This window comes from Delphinapterus leucas, chromosome 10 (assembly GCF_059928025.1).
Source record: "Delphinapterus leucas isolate spDelLeu-1000000601 "Yukka" chromosome 10, BTC_Dleu_Yukka2, whole genome shotgun sequence".
NCBI classification, from domain to species: domain Eukaryota; kingdom Metazoa; phylum Chordata; class Mammalia; order Artiodactyla; family Monodontidae; genus Delphinapterus; species Delphinapterus leucas.
The window spans coordinates 20,286,440-20,304,221 of NC_143138.1; the positions used below are offsets into that span (position 1 = coordinate 20,286,440).

At 42.0% G+C, this 17,782-nt stretch overlaps 1 protein-coding gene across 4 annotated transcripts in view; it reads left to right on the forward strand.

The window, feature by feature from the left end:
* The window catches only part of CARMIL1 (capping protein regulator and myosin 1 linker 1), a 319,604-nt gene that overhangs the window by 154,891 nt on the left and 146,931 nt on the right, over positions 1 to 17,782 (forward strand). For all 4 annotated transcript variants that reach the window (XM_022562315.3, XM_089918429.1, XM_089918431.1 and 1 more), the window contains one exon: positions 14,366 to 14,441. In XM_022562315.3, the coding sequence (XP_022418023.1) occupies positions 14,366 to 14,441 (76 nt within the window). The remainder of the gene's footprint in view (positions 1 to 14,365; positions 14,442 to 17,782) is intronic.

A 17,782-nucleotide genomic window follows, 5' to 3' on the forward strand; every position in this document is an offset into this window, starting at 1 on the left:
ATTAATATGTGTTTTGGCGTGTTTCTCCTTGGATTTATCTTATATGGGACTCTCTGTGCTTCCTGGACTTGATTAACTATCTTCTTTCCCATATTAGGGAAGTTTTCAACTATGATCTCTTCAAATATTTTCCCAGTCCCTTTCTTTTTTTCTTCTTCTTCTGGGACCCCTATTATTCGAATGTTGGTGCATTTAATGTTGTCCCAGAGGACTCTGAGACTGTCCTCTATTCTTTCCATTCTTTTTTCTTAATCTGCTCTGCAGTAGTTATTTCCACTATTTTATCTTCCAGGTCACTTATCCGTTCTTTTGCCTCAGTTATTCTGCTATTGATCCCATCTAGAGTATTTTCATTTCATTTATTGTGTTGTTCATCGTTGTTTGTTTCATCTTTAGTTCTTCTAGGTCCTTGTTAAATGTTTCTTGCATTTTGTCTATTCTATTTCCAAGATTTGGGATCATCTTTACTATCATTATTCTGAATTCTTTTTCAGGTAGACTGCCTATTTCCTCTTCATTTGTTAGGCCTGGTGGGTTTTTATCTTGCTCCTTCATCTGCTGTGTGTTTCTCTGTCTTCTCATTTTGCTTACCTTACTGTGTTTGGAGTCTCCTTTTCGCAGGCTGTAGGTTTGTAGTTTCTGTTGTTTTTGGTGTCTGTCTCCAGTGGCTAGGGTTGGTTCAGTGGGTTGTGTAGGCTTCCTGGTGGAGGGCACTAGTGCCTGTGTTCTGATGGGTGAGGCTGGATCTTGTCTTTCTGGTGGGCAGGTCCATGTCTGGTGGTGTGTTTTGGGGTGTCTGTGGCCTTATTATGATTTTAGGCAGCCTCTCTGCTAATGGGTGGGCTTGTGTTCCTGTCTTGCTAGTTGTTCGGCTTAGGGTGTCCTGCACTGTAGCTTGCTGGTCGTTGAGTGGAGCTGGGTCTTGATGTTGAGATGGAGATCTCTGGGAGATTTTTGCCGTTTGATATTACATGGAACTGGGAGGTCTCTTGTGGACCAGTGTCCTGAAGTTGGCTCTTCCACCTCAGTGGCACAGCACTGATGCCTGGCTGGAGCACCAAGAGCCTGTCCTCCACACGGCTGAGAATAAAAGGGAAAAAAGAAAGAAAAAAGAAGATAAAATAAAATAAATTAAAGTTATTAACATAAAAATAATTATTAAGAAAAAAATTTTTTAAGTAAAAAACAAAAACGGACAGACAGAACCCTAGGACAAATGGTAAAAGCAAAGCTATACAGACAAAATCACACACAGAAGCATACACATGCACACTAACAGAAAGAGAAAAAGGGGGAAAAAAAATATATATATATCGTTGCTCCCAAAGTCCACCTTCTCAATTTGGGATGATTCGTTGTCTATTCAGGTACACAGATGCAGGGTACATCAAGTTGATTGTGGAGATTTAATCCCCTGCTCCTGAGGCTGCTGGGGGACATTTCCCTCTCTCTTCTTTGTTCGCACAGCTCCTGGGGTTCAGCTTTGGATTTGGCCCCGCCTATGTGTGTAGGTCACCTAAGGGCGTCTGTTTTTCGCTCAGACAGGACGGGGTTAAAGGAGCAGCTGATTCGGGGGCTCTGGCTCACCCAGGCCGGGGGGAAGGAGGGGTACGGATTCGGGGCGAGCCTGCAGCGGCAGAGGCCGGCGTGACGTTTCACCAGCCTGAGGCGCGCTGTGCGTTCTCCCGGCGAAGTTGTACCTGGATCCCGGGACCCTGGCAGTGGCGGGCTGCACAGGCTCCCCGCAAGGGGGGTGTGGATAGTAACCTGTGCTCGCACGCAGGCTTTATGGTGGCGGCAGCAGCAGCCTTAGCGTCTCATGCCCGTCTCTGGGGTCCGCGCTTTTAACCGCGGCTCGCGCCCGTCTCTGGAGCTCCTTTAAGCAGGGCTCTTAATCCCGTCTCCTCGCGCACCAGGAAACAGAGAGGCAAGAAAAAGTCTCTTGTGTCTTTGGCAGCTCCAGACTTTTCCCCGGACTCCCTCCCAGCTAGCCGTGGCGCACTAACCCCCCGCAGGCTGTGTTCACGCCGCCAACCCCAGTCCTCTCCCTGCGCTCCGACCGAAGCCCGAGCCTCAGCTCCCAGCCCCGCCCGCCCCGGCGGGGGAGCAGACAAGCCTCTCGGGCTGGTGAGTGCCGGTGGGCACTGATCCTCTGTGCGGGAATCTCTCCACTTTGACCTCCTCACCCCTGTTGCTGTGCTCCCCTCCGCGGCTCCGAAGCTTCCCCCTCCGCCACTCGCAGTCTCTGCCCGCGAAGGGGCTTCCTAGTGTGTGGAAACTTTTCCTCCTTCACGGCTCCCTCCCACTGATGGCAGGTCCCGTCCCTATTGTTTGTCGCCGTTTTTTCTTTTGCCCTACCCAGGTACGTGGAGAGTTTCTTGACTCTTGGGAGGTCTGAGGTGTTCTGCCAGCGTTCAGTAGGTGTTCTGTAGGAGTTGTTCCACATGTAGATGTATTTCTGATGTATTTGTGGGGAGGAAGGAGATCTCCGCGTCTTACTCTTCCGCCATCTTGAAGCTCCACCAGTCTGGCAGATCACTTTGATTTCTTTTCTTTTAAAAAAAAATATTTATTTATTTATGCATGCAGCACCGGATCTTAGTTGCTGTGTGTGGGATCTTCAGTTGAGGCATGTGGGATCTTTAGTTGTGGCATGCAAACTCCTAACTGCGGCATGTGGGGTCTAATTCCCTGACCAGGGATCGAACCCGGTCCCCTGCATTGGGAACGCAGAGTCTTAGCCACTGGACCACCAGGGAAGTCCCATCAAGGACATTCTTAAATGAAATTGATGTTTGTTTGTGTGTTGGTGTAGAATACACTGATGACTAGCACAGTTTGATGCTACTGCCTTGTTTTGTGCTAAGACACCAACAGTTTTTGCCACCATGGCTTTTGCACCATCCATATAATGTCAACATGATAGAAGGGACAAATTTGTTTTAGTATTAGTATAGAAATTGTTTTGAACTTGTGAACCTCTAAGTGAGTCTCAGGGTCCCCCAGGGGTCCATGGACCATACTTGGAGAACAGCTGGTCTGTAGGAGTGGAGACATGTAGGGCAGCCTGAGGTGTTCCTCCAGCTTTCCTTCGTATACTCTTCATGATTTTTACAGTTAATAGATTATGCGTGGCATCAGTGCTAAACTTTCCAGTTAATCCCCTGTGCTTAATTTGGTGATTAAACTATATCTAGAGAAGCTCCTAAATACAGTTACTTGAACTATGTAGAGTACTATGTAAAATCGAGAAACTCTGTCAAAACTTAGAATCTTCCCATGAGTAGGTTTTTCCTAATTTCTCAGCTGGAGAATTTTTATGTCATCAGCGAACGCCACATTAGCGGGGTGGACTATCATTGTCTGCTTTTCTTACTTCATTAAGGGCTAGAAGGACTTTTCCATTCCTGAGGCTCTAGATCAGAAGTTGGAAATATTTTCTGTAAAGGGCCAGATAGTAAACATCTCAGGCTTTGTGAGACAGTCACTGTTACAGTTATGCATCACTGCTGCTATAGCTTGTAAGCAATTCTAGACAGTATGCAACTGAATGAGTGTGACTGTGTTTCAGTGAAACTTTATCTGCAAAAATATATGTTGTGGGGACTTCTGTGGTGGTCCACTGGTAAAGAATCTGCCTTCAAATGCAGGGGACACGGGTTTGATCCCTAGTCAGGGAACTAAGATCCCACATGCCACAGGGCAACTAAGCCTGCGCACTACAAGTACGGAGTCCGCAGGCGCCTCAACTAGAGAGGAAGCCCGCGTGCCGTGACAAAGAGCCTGAGTGCTTCAACAAGGATCCCACGTGCCACTACTAAGAGACCCAGCGCAGCCAAAAAAAAAAAAATAAATCCTTAAAAAGAATGGTTAAAAAATATATATATATATATGTTGTGGGCTGTAGCTTGCTGACTCTTGATGTAGATCAGTGGCTTCTTATGTGGGATGTATGTAACCAAAGGAGCTACAAAAAACATTAGAACCTCTATTTATTTTTATTGTTGACTCCTTTTAAGATTTCTATCTTGGTTTTATAATATATCATGACAATGATATATTTTGTATATAATAACTGAATGTTAAAAATTAGAGTATTTTTTTCTAAAAAATTAGAAAACTTTTTTACTGTAGTGGGCTTGATTAATAAGAATGGGGACCACTGCTCTAGATGTCATCTCTCCTGCTAATGCCTAAGTAGTTGGCTTTTTTCAGATGTCTGTCTTAATCACCCAGATCTTTAAATTTTATCTCCTCTTCTTGAGGAGTTAATTTTTTCCCATGGTTCTTACTGTTAAAATTAAAGCCAGCTTCTGTGTAAAGAGGCTACCACCAGTCCTGTTAGATGGCCTGTATTAATAGTATTTTTCTAATCAAGTTGCAACAAATTATATTGGCTGAACATTTCTCTGTGTTAGAATGAGCATGCTTACCCATGAAGGAACAGTCTGTACTTAAATGGCACAGAAATTTGGAATGATTCATAATGGCAGAATTTGAGTGTTATGGGGGTCATTTGAGAGGTTTTACAACACGCTGTGTTTGTATTTTTCTCATTTGGGTATGAGTTAGGGAGAAGAGAACGGAGGAATTAGAGGTGCAAGAGGAGAGATTAAATGGGCCGTGTGTTGAGCTGGAGTTTGTTAGAAAATAGGGGCAATAGTTCTTATATGTACTGATGACTTTTCCCACTGTGGCAGGTGGCTCCCATGTATCTCTATTTGATCATAATTCAGATACAAATAAGCAATTTTGTTTACAATTAAAATGAGATTCTGTATGCATTTATATGTTGATGTCCCTGAACCTGATCATTTCAGCAGACTTCCTTCTAGAAAGCTGTACACATTTCATATAGTCAGTCTGAAAGCTCTCCCGATTGTCCATCATTCAAAGCTTTATTTTTCATTCCATTTTTTCTCCCCATTGTATTTAGTCATCAGAGGTAGATGTCTTAAGGGTCCTTGAAATCATTAGTGCTCCCAGGATGGAAGTTCCATGGGGACTGGGCTCTCTCTGTCTTGTTCACATTGTATGACCTGATACTCTGCAGTCAAACCAGTGGCTCAGAGTGAAGGTTTTTCAAGGGAAACTGAACTGCTCTAGGATAGCAGATCGGAATCCTGGGAGGCTGAGCGGCTTAAGTTTTGACACATTTTTGACCAGAGATATATTACGGCCAGAGGTGTTGGTTTCTACAGAAATCCCCCGGTCAATAATGTGTTAAGAGCCTATCAGATTTACTCAGTTACTTTCTTCCCCATACTCAAATTGGCAAGTATTGCTGTAATGGCACCCAGTTTTGCTCTGCGTCACCTACTCCAATCCAGGGCTGAATCCTGTCTGGATTCCTATGCAATTCCATCTGTTTCTTTCAGTTCACTCGCCCAGTTCATTGTCTTTTTGCACCCAGGGGTTTGTAACTACCGTTTTCTAGGACCAGCTCAGATACAGAGTGGGAGATCTGGGTCATGTGTGTGGTACTGATGTTAATGTTGCAGGTCTAGTAACAGGGAGGACCAAACATGGCTTGGGCAGCTTTATCATCTGGAGCGCAGGGATGGAAGAAACAGTAATCTCTGTGTGACCCCATCATCACACATAGGAGACGGATTTAGAAGAAGGTGCAGATCTAGGGACAGGGCAGTGCCCTTGTCATTGTTCTCATCACAGAGACCTAACTAATGTCCTCACCCTCTGACTTGCCTGGGATCTGCTCTTCTTCAGAGACATGCCCAGTGGTATGATACATGTTATATCACATGACCTATAGAGCCTCATGTACTGAGAAACAGAGAAGCATATACATTGTATTGAGGCTTCTTAGGAGTCATCCAGCATGCTATTCTCTCTTCACTGTAGACCAGCCTCTCTGTTCCTATATATTCTGCTACCCCACTAGACCGCTTAGGGTCTGCCCAGGAGCTTCAAGGTAGATTTATAAGCAACTTGAATGCTGTAACTGATTAATGAATTAATTGATTCTAACTAACGAACTATGGCTCTATCAGAATTAAATGTAGGGCCAGGTACCCTGTTGTTGCTGAATAAGCATTCAGGTATGAGGGTGACAGCAGTCATCCTGGATCCATCCAGTTAGTCTCTGGAGGAGAATAGGAATTAGGAAGTACTTGGAAAAATGCCCATTCAGTTATTATTTATAGCTTCCAAAATTTTATTTAAGTGTATTCTTAAAATTTATTCTTATTAGGTATCAGTGGGCCGAAAAGATGGCACAGATTGAAGAAGGCTTTGTTATACATTTCTCATGGGATCTCTCAATGGCCTGTGAGCTGACATGTTAAAAATGTAATTACACTGTAATTTGGAGTGGCAGGGAACGATGAGGTTAGAGGTAGTGGTGCCGAGGAGAAGAGAATATATAGCTTTAACTACATCGATTTTTCTTGTTCCCTGAAGATTTTTAAGAGGAGCTAATCTTCTCCCTCCTCTGAAGCCTCCGCGACATGCATCATCGAGCTTAAACTTGGCTCATGAGAGCCCAGCCAGCAGTTCATCCCCTTCAGACTCATGTTTTTGTGTTGTCATATTTCATACTCAAGGTGACATTCATGTGCCTGATGCTTTCAGGGAAGAGTTTGGAGTGTGGATTAATGTTTGTCAAGGTTGTCCTGAAGACACTGGTATACTTCTTTCCCAATCTAAGCTCCTTCTCTTTATTCCTGCTCTCATTTAAAAAGGAAGAAATGCAGTTTGGAGTGTGGAATCAGAAGCATTAGCTTCTATTTCCATTCCTAAATTTCTGTAAATAATTCTGTAAAACAATGGTCTCCAGCCCGGGTCAGATGGACTGTATGGTGAACACAGTAAATGATGAGATATTGAGGAATGTGGAGAAAAGAGTAGAACTTGTTTTATGCTTATTTTTTTTTATCCATTTTATGTGTGTGAGTATGGTTTTTATTTTTATTTTTTTTTTACTGAGCCTAATATATTAATATAATAGCACATGTATATAATTTATAGATTAACACACAGATTTGGGGGAGATGTGTGCTCAAAATACGTTTCAGTTAGGAGTGAACGATCAAAAAATTTAGAGAATACCCCTTTAGGCCTCTGGCATGTCCTCATCTGGGAAGTGTTTCAGGTTGTCATATCGTCAGAGTTGGTGAGTGGTCCAACTCGTTTATATAGACGTATGCATTTATATGTTGATGTCCCTGAACATCAACATACATCTATATAAATTAGCATATCAGGCAGGATTGGTATCCATGACATTTAAAAACTTTTAAAGCTCTCCCACTCCCATTTTCAAACTAGACGTAAAGGAGAAAAGTCTAAATTATCCCCAGAAAGGCTATCAAATGAATATGTCAGGAACAGACTGCTGTGGTCCTGAGTTTTACCAGCCTTTCTACTACACAGCATATTTCATTGTGTGCACACAGAAAGCAGCAGAGTGGCAAAACTCTGTATTCTTGCGTGAAACGCTTCCTTCGAGCCTTTAAATGTTTGTAAGATTTATTGGGGGGAACTCTTCAATCCTGTGGTATGTGGGCACACTCAGATAATCACAATATTGTTCATTGGATTATTACTCTGTACCTTTATGCTTTTCTTGCATTGTAGATTATGGGGCCTGCTAGACATCCTTCCAATCTGTCAGTCATTTTTGTTCGTTAACACTGTCCTGGAGCATTTCACACTATTTGAAAGTCACAGTGTTTTTACAGTTTCAGGGAGGAGGCGGGCGGGGGTGAAGGAGTAAGGAGGGAAATTTGGCCCAAAAATAATAACTGGAAAAATTGAATTCTTACAAAGTCATCTAGATCACAAAGATCAGGTGAGAAATTCTAATTCAATAGATTATCTAGACTCTAGAGTGGCAAAGAATTTGGCAAGTGATTTAGACTCCAGATTGCTTGCCAACTTCTTTGTTTTTGCATTTTAACTTCTTTTAATAGCCCCCAAATATTAGTTTATTTTTGATGTCCAAAGGAATAAGAGGAAAATCGTTGTTTAAGAAATCACCTCAGAATACATCTTAGTGTTGGCTTTCAAATTAGAAACTAAGTGGTTGGTTGAATGTAATGAAAGGGGTTTGAAATTTTTGATTTGAAAACCCATGGATATGCCACCCTGGATTCCCCTGTAGAGTAGGTTGAAGATTCTTGACAATATGGAAAGCATCTGACCCATTAGCGAGATGATGGCACAGTGGTTAAGACAACCAGATCATAGGTCACAGTGCCTGGGTCTGAATCCTGTCTCTGTCCAGACTAACTTTGTGACCATGGGCAGCTCACTAACCTCTCTGTGCCTTGGGAGAGGAGGGTGGGTCTCCATCTATAAAGTGGTGTTAATGACAGTGCCTCCCTCCTGGAGTTACTGTGAAGACTACATGGATTATGTATCTAAAACACTTTAAACATGTATTTAAAACACTTCGTGGGGCTTCCCTGGTGGCGCAGTGGTTGGGAGTCCGCCTGCTGATGCAGGGGACGCGGGTTCGTGCCCCGGTCCGGGAGGATCCCACATGCCGCGGAGTGGCTGGGCCCGTGAGCCATAGCCGCTGAGCCTGTGCATCCGGAGCCTGTGCTCCACAACGGGAGAGACTGCAGCAGTGAGAGGCCTGCGTGCTGCAAAAAAAAAACCACTTGGTGCTAGTACATAAAAATGTTTAAATAAATACTTGCTATTTTTATATCCTATAAGATTTGCCCTCTTTTTAAATGAACAACTATATGAAGTGACCAGTTTTCTTAATTGAAAGAAAAAGGATTAGAGTTACAAAATCCCTACATTACAGAAAATTTTAGATATTTCAGAGTGTAGTTTATGGTCTTTTCTATGTTGCTTCTGTCTTGTCAGTTTTATGCTGGTATTTTCTTCTAGAAAGATAAAAGCGAAAAACTTGGTTCTTTTGAGTTTTAAGGGAAAGTTTGGATTATTCAAAGGTGTCAACTGAAATGAGAAATAAGGATCCCAACTTTTATTACCAACCCCAACTAGAGGCTGGACGAACAACAACAACGAACCAACCCTATACGTAGTACGTTTACGTCAGTAAAAAGTTAGGGGGTAGGAACTGTCTTGTCTCTGTTCAGCAGAGTATAAGAAACAACTCTGCCATGTGGCCCTCCAGGTTATTCACACTGGCTCTTCCTTTTCAGCTTTTGGAGTCTTGAAAGGTTTTTACTCCCATTTTAAGGAAATGGTAGAAGTGTCACATGAGAACATACATGAGAATACTGTGTTGTGAGGTTGCCTCAGGAGAGGCTTCCCTCAACGGCTCTAACTCTTCAAGGCTAACTTCAGATCAGAAGTCACGTGGTAATGAAGAGTCATTTAGGAAGTCAAAGCAAAACATAGTGGGGGCCTTCCCTTGTGGCGCAGTGGTTGAGAGTCCGCCTGCCGATGCAGGGGACACGGGTTCGTGCCCCGGTCCGGGAAGATCCCACATGCTGCGGAGCGGCTGGGCCCGTGAGCCATGGCCGCTGAGCCTGCGCGTCCGGAGCCTGTGCTCCGCAACGGGAGAGGCCACAACAGTGAGAGGCCCGCGTACGCAAAAAAAAAAAAAAGAAAGAAAGAAAGAAACCACAGTGGGATATACAATAAATGCCATGAACTGATGGCAAAAAGCTGTTACCCACTTCCCACCATGAGAAAATCAGTCAAGATGACTAGCACGGGTGTTTGGAAAGCTTTCTACATTGTATAATATAATCATTATGTGATACAAGCAGTACTTAGTGAAAACATGGGCAAGAATTGTTCCTGAGTGACACAGACCCCCGTCAGGGAAGTGCAGGGAGTTCTCTGCAGTGAGGTGACATCAGCACAGCAGTTGGGAGACGCACGTGAATGCAAATTGAGTATTTATCCAAGATTTGCTTATGTGCTCACTGATAACTGTGCTCTGAGAAAGCCGTCCCAGAAAATGAACTCTCAGAAATGAAATTAGTTATGTAGTGTCTTGTGTATTTTCTATTTAAGGGAGGCCAAATCCAGAGGAGGAGGGAGACAGGGAGAACGGGCTAAGCAGCAGCCATATTATTACCTTTTCTAACCTGGTGTCACACAGCATCACTGGACGACATCTACCTCTGTGTTGTTTCCAGTTTTTGACAATTACGAATACAGCTGTTTATTAACAATACTACTGGGTTGGCCAAAACGTTCGTTTGGGTTTTTCCGTCATATCTTATGGAAAAACTCAAAGGAACTTTTTGGCCAACCCAATATGTAAGCTTTTGTGTAAATAAAAGTTTTTATTTCTCTTGGGTGAATGCCCAGAATTGAGGTTGCTGGATTGTGGTAAATGTACATAAAACTTACTAAGCCACTGTCATGCTGTTGTCCACCTTGAGTGTGCCATTTGCATTCCCGTCAGCAGTGTATCAGGTTTCAGTCGCTTTGCATCCTGGTCAGCACTTGATATTGTCACTTTTTTTTTGTTTAAGCAATTCAGTAGGTTTGTAGTGACATCTTATTTTGGCTTTAAATTGTATTTCTCTAATGGCTAATAATTTTGAAAATCTTTCATGTACTTATTTGCCTTCAGTATATTTTCTTTGATGAAGCATCTGTTTAGATGTTTCTGCTCATTTGAAAAAAATTGAGTTAATTGTTTCTTATTACTGACTTCTGAGAGTTCTTTATACATTTTGAATACCAAGTCCTTTGTCAGAACTGGGATTTGCAAATATTGTCTCCTAGAATATGGTTGTCTCACCCTTCTCTCAACAGCATCTGTTGCTGAGCAAGACTTTTTGACTTTGATAAAGTCCAGTGTATCATTGTTTTTTTCTTTGCTTTTGGCGTCAGTTATAAAAACTCTTAAACTGGGCTTCCCTGGTGGCACCGTGGTTGAGAATCCACCTGCCGATGCAGGGGACGCAGGTTCGTGCCCCGGTCCGGGAAGATCCCACATGCCGCGGAGCGGCTGGGCCCGTGAGCCATGGCCGCTGAGCCTGCGTGTCCGGAGCCTGTGCTCCACAACGGGAGAGGCCACAACAGTGAGAGGCCCACGTACAGCAAAAAAAGAAAAAAAAGAAAAACACAAAAAAACTCTGACTAAGCCATACATTACTCTGTTGACCATTTCTTCTGGGATGGTGATGTGTCTCATCTAGAAGGCTCATGAACTTCCCATAAGAATCTTTTGTGACTGCTTTTTTTTTTTTTTTAACATCTCTCTTATTTGCACAGTAGTACTTCATATTCCCCCTATGCCAGAGGGATTATTTCACTCTATTAGAGTTGCTTTTATTTCCTGAGCCTTCTGCTAGGCTGTGCTGGGTGGCTAGTATCACAAGGGGAGGGGCTATCTTGCTGTGTTCATTGTTGCCTCAACCCAGTGATTCATGCACTGTGGGTGGCACTCGCTGGATCTGTGAATGGATGGAGTTGCTGGTCATTTTCGAGGTCCCATGCCTTTGCACATGCTCTTCCTAATTACTTGAAATACTGTCTTCCGTTTTCCCTGCCTGATTGGCCCCTTCCTATCTCTCAAGCCTTGTGGACCCTTCCCCATTTGCTCCAGGATGAAGTGCTTATGTCCTTCTGTGTTCTTAGGGCACTTTGAACATGCTCCCTTTTCAGCGTGTCTCCCATGGTGCTGCAGATAGCTGAGGAGGGGTCTTTCTCCACCACTGGAGAGCTGCCCTTACTCATCACTTAATCCTCAGACCCTAATATCCCTACCTAGGACTTAGTAGGTACTAAATAAATGTTTATTGAATGAATTACAGTATATGTTTGTCCTTTTCTAATTGATTTTTAACATTAAAAAGCCTAGGCATTAACATAATTTAGAGAAACACGGTGGGCAGACCATGCCAGCATGCACGCGTCTCCATCATCTTCATGGACATTTTTTCTATAATAAAATTTTATTTACACCATCCATAGAACATTTACTTTTATGATTCTTTTAGATTATGAATATGGATCATTATGGATAAATTTAGAAATATAGTACAAAAATTCTGTTAGAAAAATATTCATATCATCTTTAATGCTACCACCCAGGCAAGGTATTCTCGTAACATTTTGCTATACTTTTCTTCTTAAAAAAAAACACAGTGTCTATATTTGTGAGCATTTATATCTATCATTTTATATGTAGTTTTTACCAATTACACTCATTGGCTCTGATCACACAAGTATGCACCTGTAACGCTGTATATTTTTAAAATTTAATTTTAAATTGCACTCCAAACATTTCTGGTGTCATTAAGTGTTAGGTTTGACTTTTAGTGTACCAGAATATTATTTTCAAGGTTTTTGCATGTCATATATAGAGATGATGCTGTCCTACCCACTGCATTAACGTGAAACCTGGTTCTATTATTGATGTGCCCTTCAACTCCTGGAAATGAATTCATATGACAAAAGCCAGCTGTACTTCAAGTCACATCAAGTGACAGAACAAAATACACAATAAAGAGGTTCTGAAGTGTAGTCACTACTTGACATTAAATCCACAAAAGGAGATGAGATGAGAATGATTTGCCATAGTTCCTGAATGGGAAAGTACAGGTGAGAACTCTCAGATACCGTGGGCTTGGGGTGCCCTGTATTATAAGGTGGAATTTACTCCCAGAGAAGCTGCAACTGTCATTAGATGTCATGGAGAAATGTCGGGACTTGTTCTGAGCCCTTGGTCGATGGAAAGAGATGAGAGAGTGGAGACCCTAAAACAACTATGGGAAGAGTTGTTTTTGTTTTTTAATCTGAAACTTCTTTTTTTAATCTAAAACTTAGCAAAGTTAATAAAGAGGCTTTTCGGTGGAAAAGATGGCACGTGGAACCACATGACTAAGACTAATTCCCTGGCGTTTTCTCTGACACCTGTGGATGCTCGTTTCACTTTTTAAAGCAAATCTGATGAAACTACACACACGTGCTTCAGAGGCTGGGTTTCGACTGTAGTTCTGTCCCTTTGGCCTAGTTTCACTATATTTCTCTGAGCATCTATTTCTTCATCTGTAAAATGTAAACAATAATACCTCCTAGCGTTGTTTTCAGATTTAAATGAGCTGTTGTTTGAGATTTAAATGTAAAGTGCCTAGCATGGGGCCTGGTACCTTGAGGCTTGAAATAATAGTGATTTTCAGTTCTCTTTCTACCTTCTGCCTTTCATTTCTATTTCAGTAAAAATGTGTTCATTTGCTGCTTGTCATGCCCTGAGGGTAAAACTGATATGGCCTCCCTGAAGCCACAAAGCTGAAATAGACAGGGATGTTGTTTTTAAAGAACTTACAACCTGGGGTGATGAGGAATAGATGTTTAAGCATCAAACTATACTATAAGACAGAATAAAATAAAGGCTGAGTAGAGGTGTAAAAATTGTGCTGGTTGTGGTGACCTGGGAGAACTTAATAGAGGAGAGGATTATGATACAGGCATTGAAAGATACATGGATTTAAAATTTTTTTTTAACTTTTAATTTTATACTGGAGTGTAGTTGATTAACAATGTTGCGATAGTTTCAGGTGTACAGCAAAGTGGTTTAGTTATACATTTTCCCATTTAGGTTGCATAATACTGAGCAGAGTTCCCTGGGCTGTACAGTAGGCCCTTGTTCGTTATCCATTTTAAATATAGCAGTGTGTACGTGTCAGTCCCAAACGCCCTAACTATTCCTTCCCCCCACCCTTCTTCCCCCTCATAAAAGATAACTCTGACTGTGAAATTGCATATGTTTGGTGAGCAGTGAATTGTCTGCTTTTTGGCTTGAGCATGAGTTAGGGTCTGGAAAAATAGTGTGGTGGCAGATCTCTGATACAAAGAGCTTCACTCTATGACTGAAGAACTTGTATGAAGCATAAGACAAAAAAAACACCTGGGCTATCTCATGTGTATAATCCGTACTAAGAACTGCAAGCAAGGTACCAAATGGTTGTGGGATGCTTGCCAGTAAGCATTGGTGATCCCATCCGATGTCACTTATTATCAGGCTAGATACTGTCCTTGCTTGCCGTATAAACTCCTCTAGCTAGAGAGCATATGATATACTTGATGGTGAAAGAATTTATGAAGGAGCAGTCTAAAGAAATAGGACCTGTTAGTATGGAATTAGACATATGATTTCTCTTAGAGTAAGGAGGTTCTTCAAACAAACACTGCTACCAACCTCTTTTCTTTGGAAATAGGAATCAGAGTCCCTAGAGGTAATTTACCTTCAACTTTTAGGAATTCTGCTTACATCATCCTGAAGATCTGTCCTAGAGAATTTAATTGTTGTCTGGGGGTCAAAATAGATATAGCTGAATGTTGTGCTTATAAATAACAGAAATTAACAGGTAAACTGGGATGTCATGGATTAAAAAGTCAAGCGCCAATATGGCCACTGTAAGAGCACTTTTATGTATTTTGTTGTTTCTGCTTCTAGGGACCTAATACCTATCATTGCTGCTCTGGAATACAATCAGTGGTTCACTAAGGTGTCCTCTAAGGATCTAAAACTGGTAAGTAATTGAAGATGTTGCTTAGCTTTGCTGAATTTCAAAAACCTGATAATTATATAAAAACACAACACACATTTGTTTTTCTACCACACTGGTGAGCTGCATACATGTTATTTCTTAGGGGGATATTTTCTTATAAATGATCTGCAGACCATTTTATAAAGTTTGTAATGTGAGATGCTTCAGAGAAGTACTTCCTCATGTTTTCAGCTCCTTCAGGCAATTTTAGATGATGAACAGAAAGACACATTTAGTGGAGCCTTCAGTACATACTCATTCTGTTGGCAAAGACTATTAAAGTTACATTTGCACAGCTACAGATAGCAGGTTTTATGTTCCTATCTTGCGTTCCATCTCCACAAAGCTTCGCTTCCTGAGAATTTAGGAAAACGTTGCTAAGGTAGAGTTGGTCCGGTTTAATTATGATAGTTAGCATTAATTTTCTAGATGAGTTTTTGGGCAGATTTATGTGTAAGCAAAATGAAATCAAAGTGAAATCTGTTAGTTTTCATAAGGCATAGGGGAGCCAAAGTTTTGGTCTGTTTTACTATTGGAAATAAGATGCTCTGTTGGGTTTTTTTTTTTTTTGCAAATTCAAAGCAGCCATATGGACAGATGCTTATCCATGAGTTAGGTTTCTGCTGCTTCATTTTAGCACAGAAGATAATTTAGATGTTGTTTTATTGGAGACTCTTACATTCAAGCCTCCACCTTTCAGAGGTCATAGAAACTGGGGGTTTAAGATTTTAAAAGTGAAGAGACAGGATTTGGATTGAGACATGGATCTATTGAAAGTGGAGGGTTGAGATTTGCTGGCAGCCAGCCTGCTGGTTCTCTGAACTTGCCTGGCGTGTGAGTGGCTTAAGGTGTTATAGGTATGAGCATAGGCAGAACTCATTTGGGGATTATTAAGAGCCAATGCAGCAGACAAAAAGAGTGTGGGCTTGGAAACCCACAAATCTGGGTTTCAGATTCTGACTCTTATTACAAGGCTGTGTGACCTTAGATACATTACTTGACCTTCCAAGGGCCTCTGTTTCCTGCGTCCCTATTATTGTGAGCTAGTTGGAGCTCATGTCTTATCAGAATCTGTGGCTCAATAGCTATACAGTAAAACTTGGTTTAATAAATAGATGTCAAATGAGTTTGTCGAATGAATGAATGGACATAGAAATATAACTATTTTGCAGGTTATTGAGATGAGTAAATAATGTGTATAGAAATTCTAACAATGCCTAACGTATTACAGGCGTGTCACAATCAGATTAGCAAAGAGGCTGAGAAATGAACAAATGGGGGAGCATGAATTATGGAAACTGTATCAGCTACACGGCCCGGGGTGGTGGTGGTGGCGCCTGAGGTCAGTGATGATTTGAGGTACGGATGGTGACCTCCCAGGGAACAAACAGCCGTGATGGGAGACCTGGGAACAGAAGTCTCTCATTGCTGTTTGCAGGGATGGGGACCATTTGCAGGACTGAACCAGCAGAGATTCCAGATGCACGAGGGGAGCCATTTTGAGGAATGAGAAGTAGATTAGCTCAGGGATTGTGGGATCAGAGAGAACAATGCTTTTCAGGTTTCCTGGTTCAGTCAGACATTCACCTAAGCGCATGATTTTCAAAATGGGGCACAAGAAAGCTGTGAGGAGGTTGTGGAAATCCCACTTTTGGAAGTTGTCCCAAATCATTAGTACCAGGCCACCGGTGCTGCCATTCTGTCATTATTCCTCCCAGGCAGCATCTCCTTTTAACTGCCTTAGATGTTTAGGGAAGAAAACATGTACCTAATTATTTCAGTCTTGGCTAGACAAAGCGTGTAAGCGTTCATATGCTTTCTTGGGTGTCCCGGGATGGCAGGAAGTGGAGTGACAGGATTTGAGGATTGCCCTCACTGCTTATCTATTAACTGAGATTTAAACATAAAAATGCAAACGTGCATAGTTTTAATATTTGGTATTTAAAAATGAAAAATGGTCTTTGGGCTATCTCTCTGCAAGTTTTCAAAAAGAATACTAGCAATTCTTCCATGTTTGTTACCCAAAGTTAAAAAAACCAAGAATGGGGCTTCCCTGGTGGCGCAGTGGTTAAGAATCTACCTACCCACGCAGGGGACACGGGTTCGAGCCCTGGTCCAGGAAGATCCCACATGCCGCCGAGTAACTAAGCCCGTGTGCCACAACTACTGAGCCTGCATGCTGCAACTACTGAAGCCTGTGCGCCTAGAGCCTGTGCTCCACAACAAGATAAGCCATCGCAATAAGAAGCCTGCACACCCCAGCGAAAAGTAGCCCCTGCTCGCCGCAACTAGAGAAAGCCTGCACGCAGCAACGAAGACCCAACACAGCCAAAAAGAGAAATTAAAAAAAAAAAAGAAAAAAAAATGATACTTTCCCTTTTGATGGCTTCTACAGTATGCAGCCTCAGAACATTTTCTAACACCTGGTCTGTTTGAGGCAAAGGAAGGCATTACACCTTCTGTGAATTTTTTAAAACACGAAGTGTAAAAAGAAGTAACCTCCTCTCAAGTTATATGAATTCTCTGGGTTGTTAAGATTGCTGCTTGCTCAATAGAAGTCTCCTGAGCTTAAGGTACCACAGGAAAAATATGACATATGCTTTATGCTGATCTTATGAAGCCAGTTAGCAGTCAGTATCGTGAATTTAAATGGAGGGATAGAGGGATTTTTTTTTTTTGAAGATATGCTGAATATGCAATTAGGACCAAGATTCTGGACTCATTAAATTAGCAGTAGAATTGAGGTCTTGCTCAACGCTCTCAGTTTTAGAATTTAGGCAAGTCATTGAGCATCATTGGGTCTTTTTCAATCATTTAAAAATGATATGGTTGGGCTGGATAATGTACGTGGTTCCTCTTAGTTCCAAATTTTCATATTTGTTTTATTGAATTAGTTCATTTGTTATTTTATAGTGATTCTTCTAGTTTTTATACTGTACTTTTTATTTTTAAATTTTTTTAAAGTTGATTTTCTTATTTTTTAAATTTATTTTATTTTATTTTTTTTGGCTGCGTTTGGGTCTTCATTGCTGCGCGCGGGCTTTCTCTAGTTGAGGCGAGCAGGGGCTGCTCTTCGTTGCGGTGCGCGGACTTCTCATTGCAGTGACTTCTCATTGCACAGCGTGGGCTCTAGGTGTGCGGGCTTCAGTAGTTGTGGTGCGCGGGCTCAGTAGTTGTGGCTCGTGGACTCTAGAGTGCAGGCTCAGTAGTTGCGGTGCATGGGCTTAGTTGCTTTGCAGCATGTGGGATCTTCCTGGACCAGGGCTTGAACTTGTGTCTGCTGCATTGGCAAGCGGATTCTTAACCACTGCACCACCAGGGAA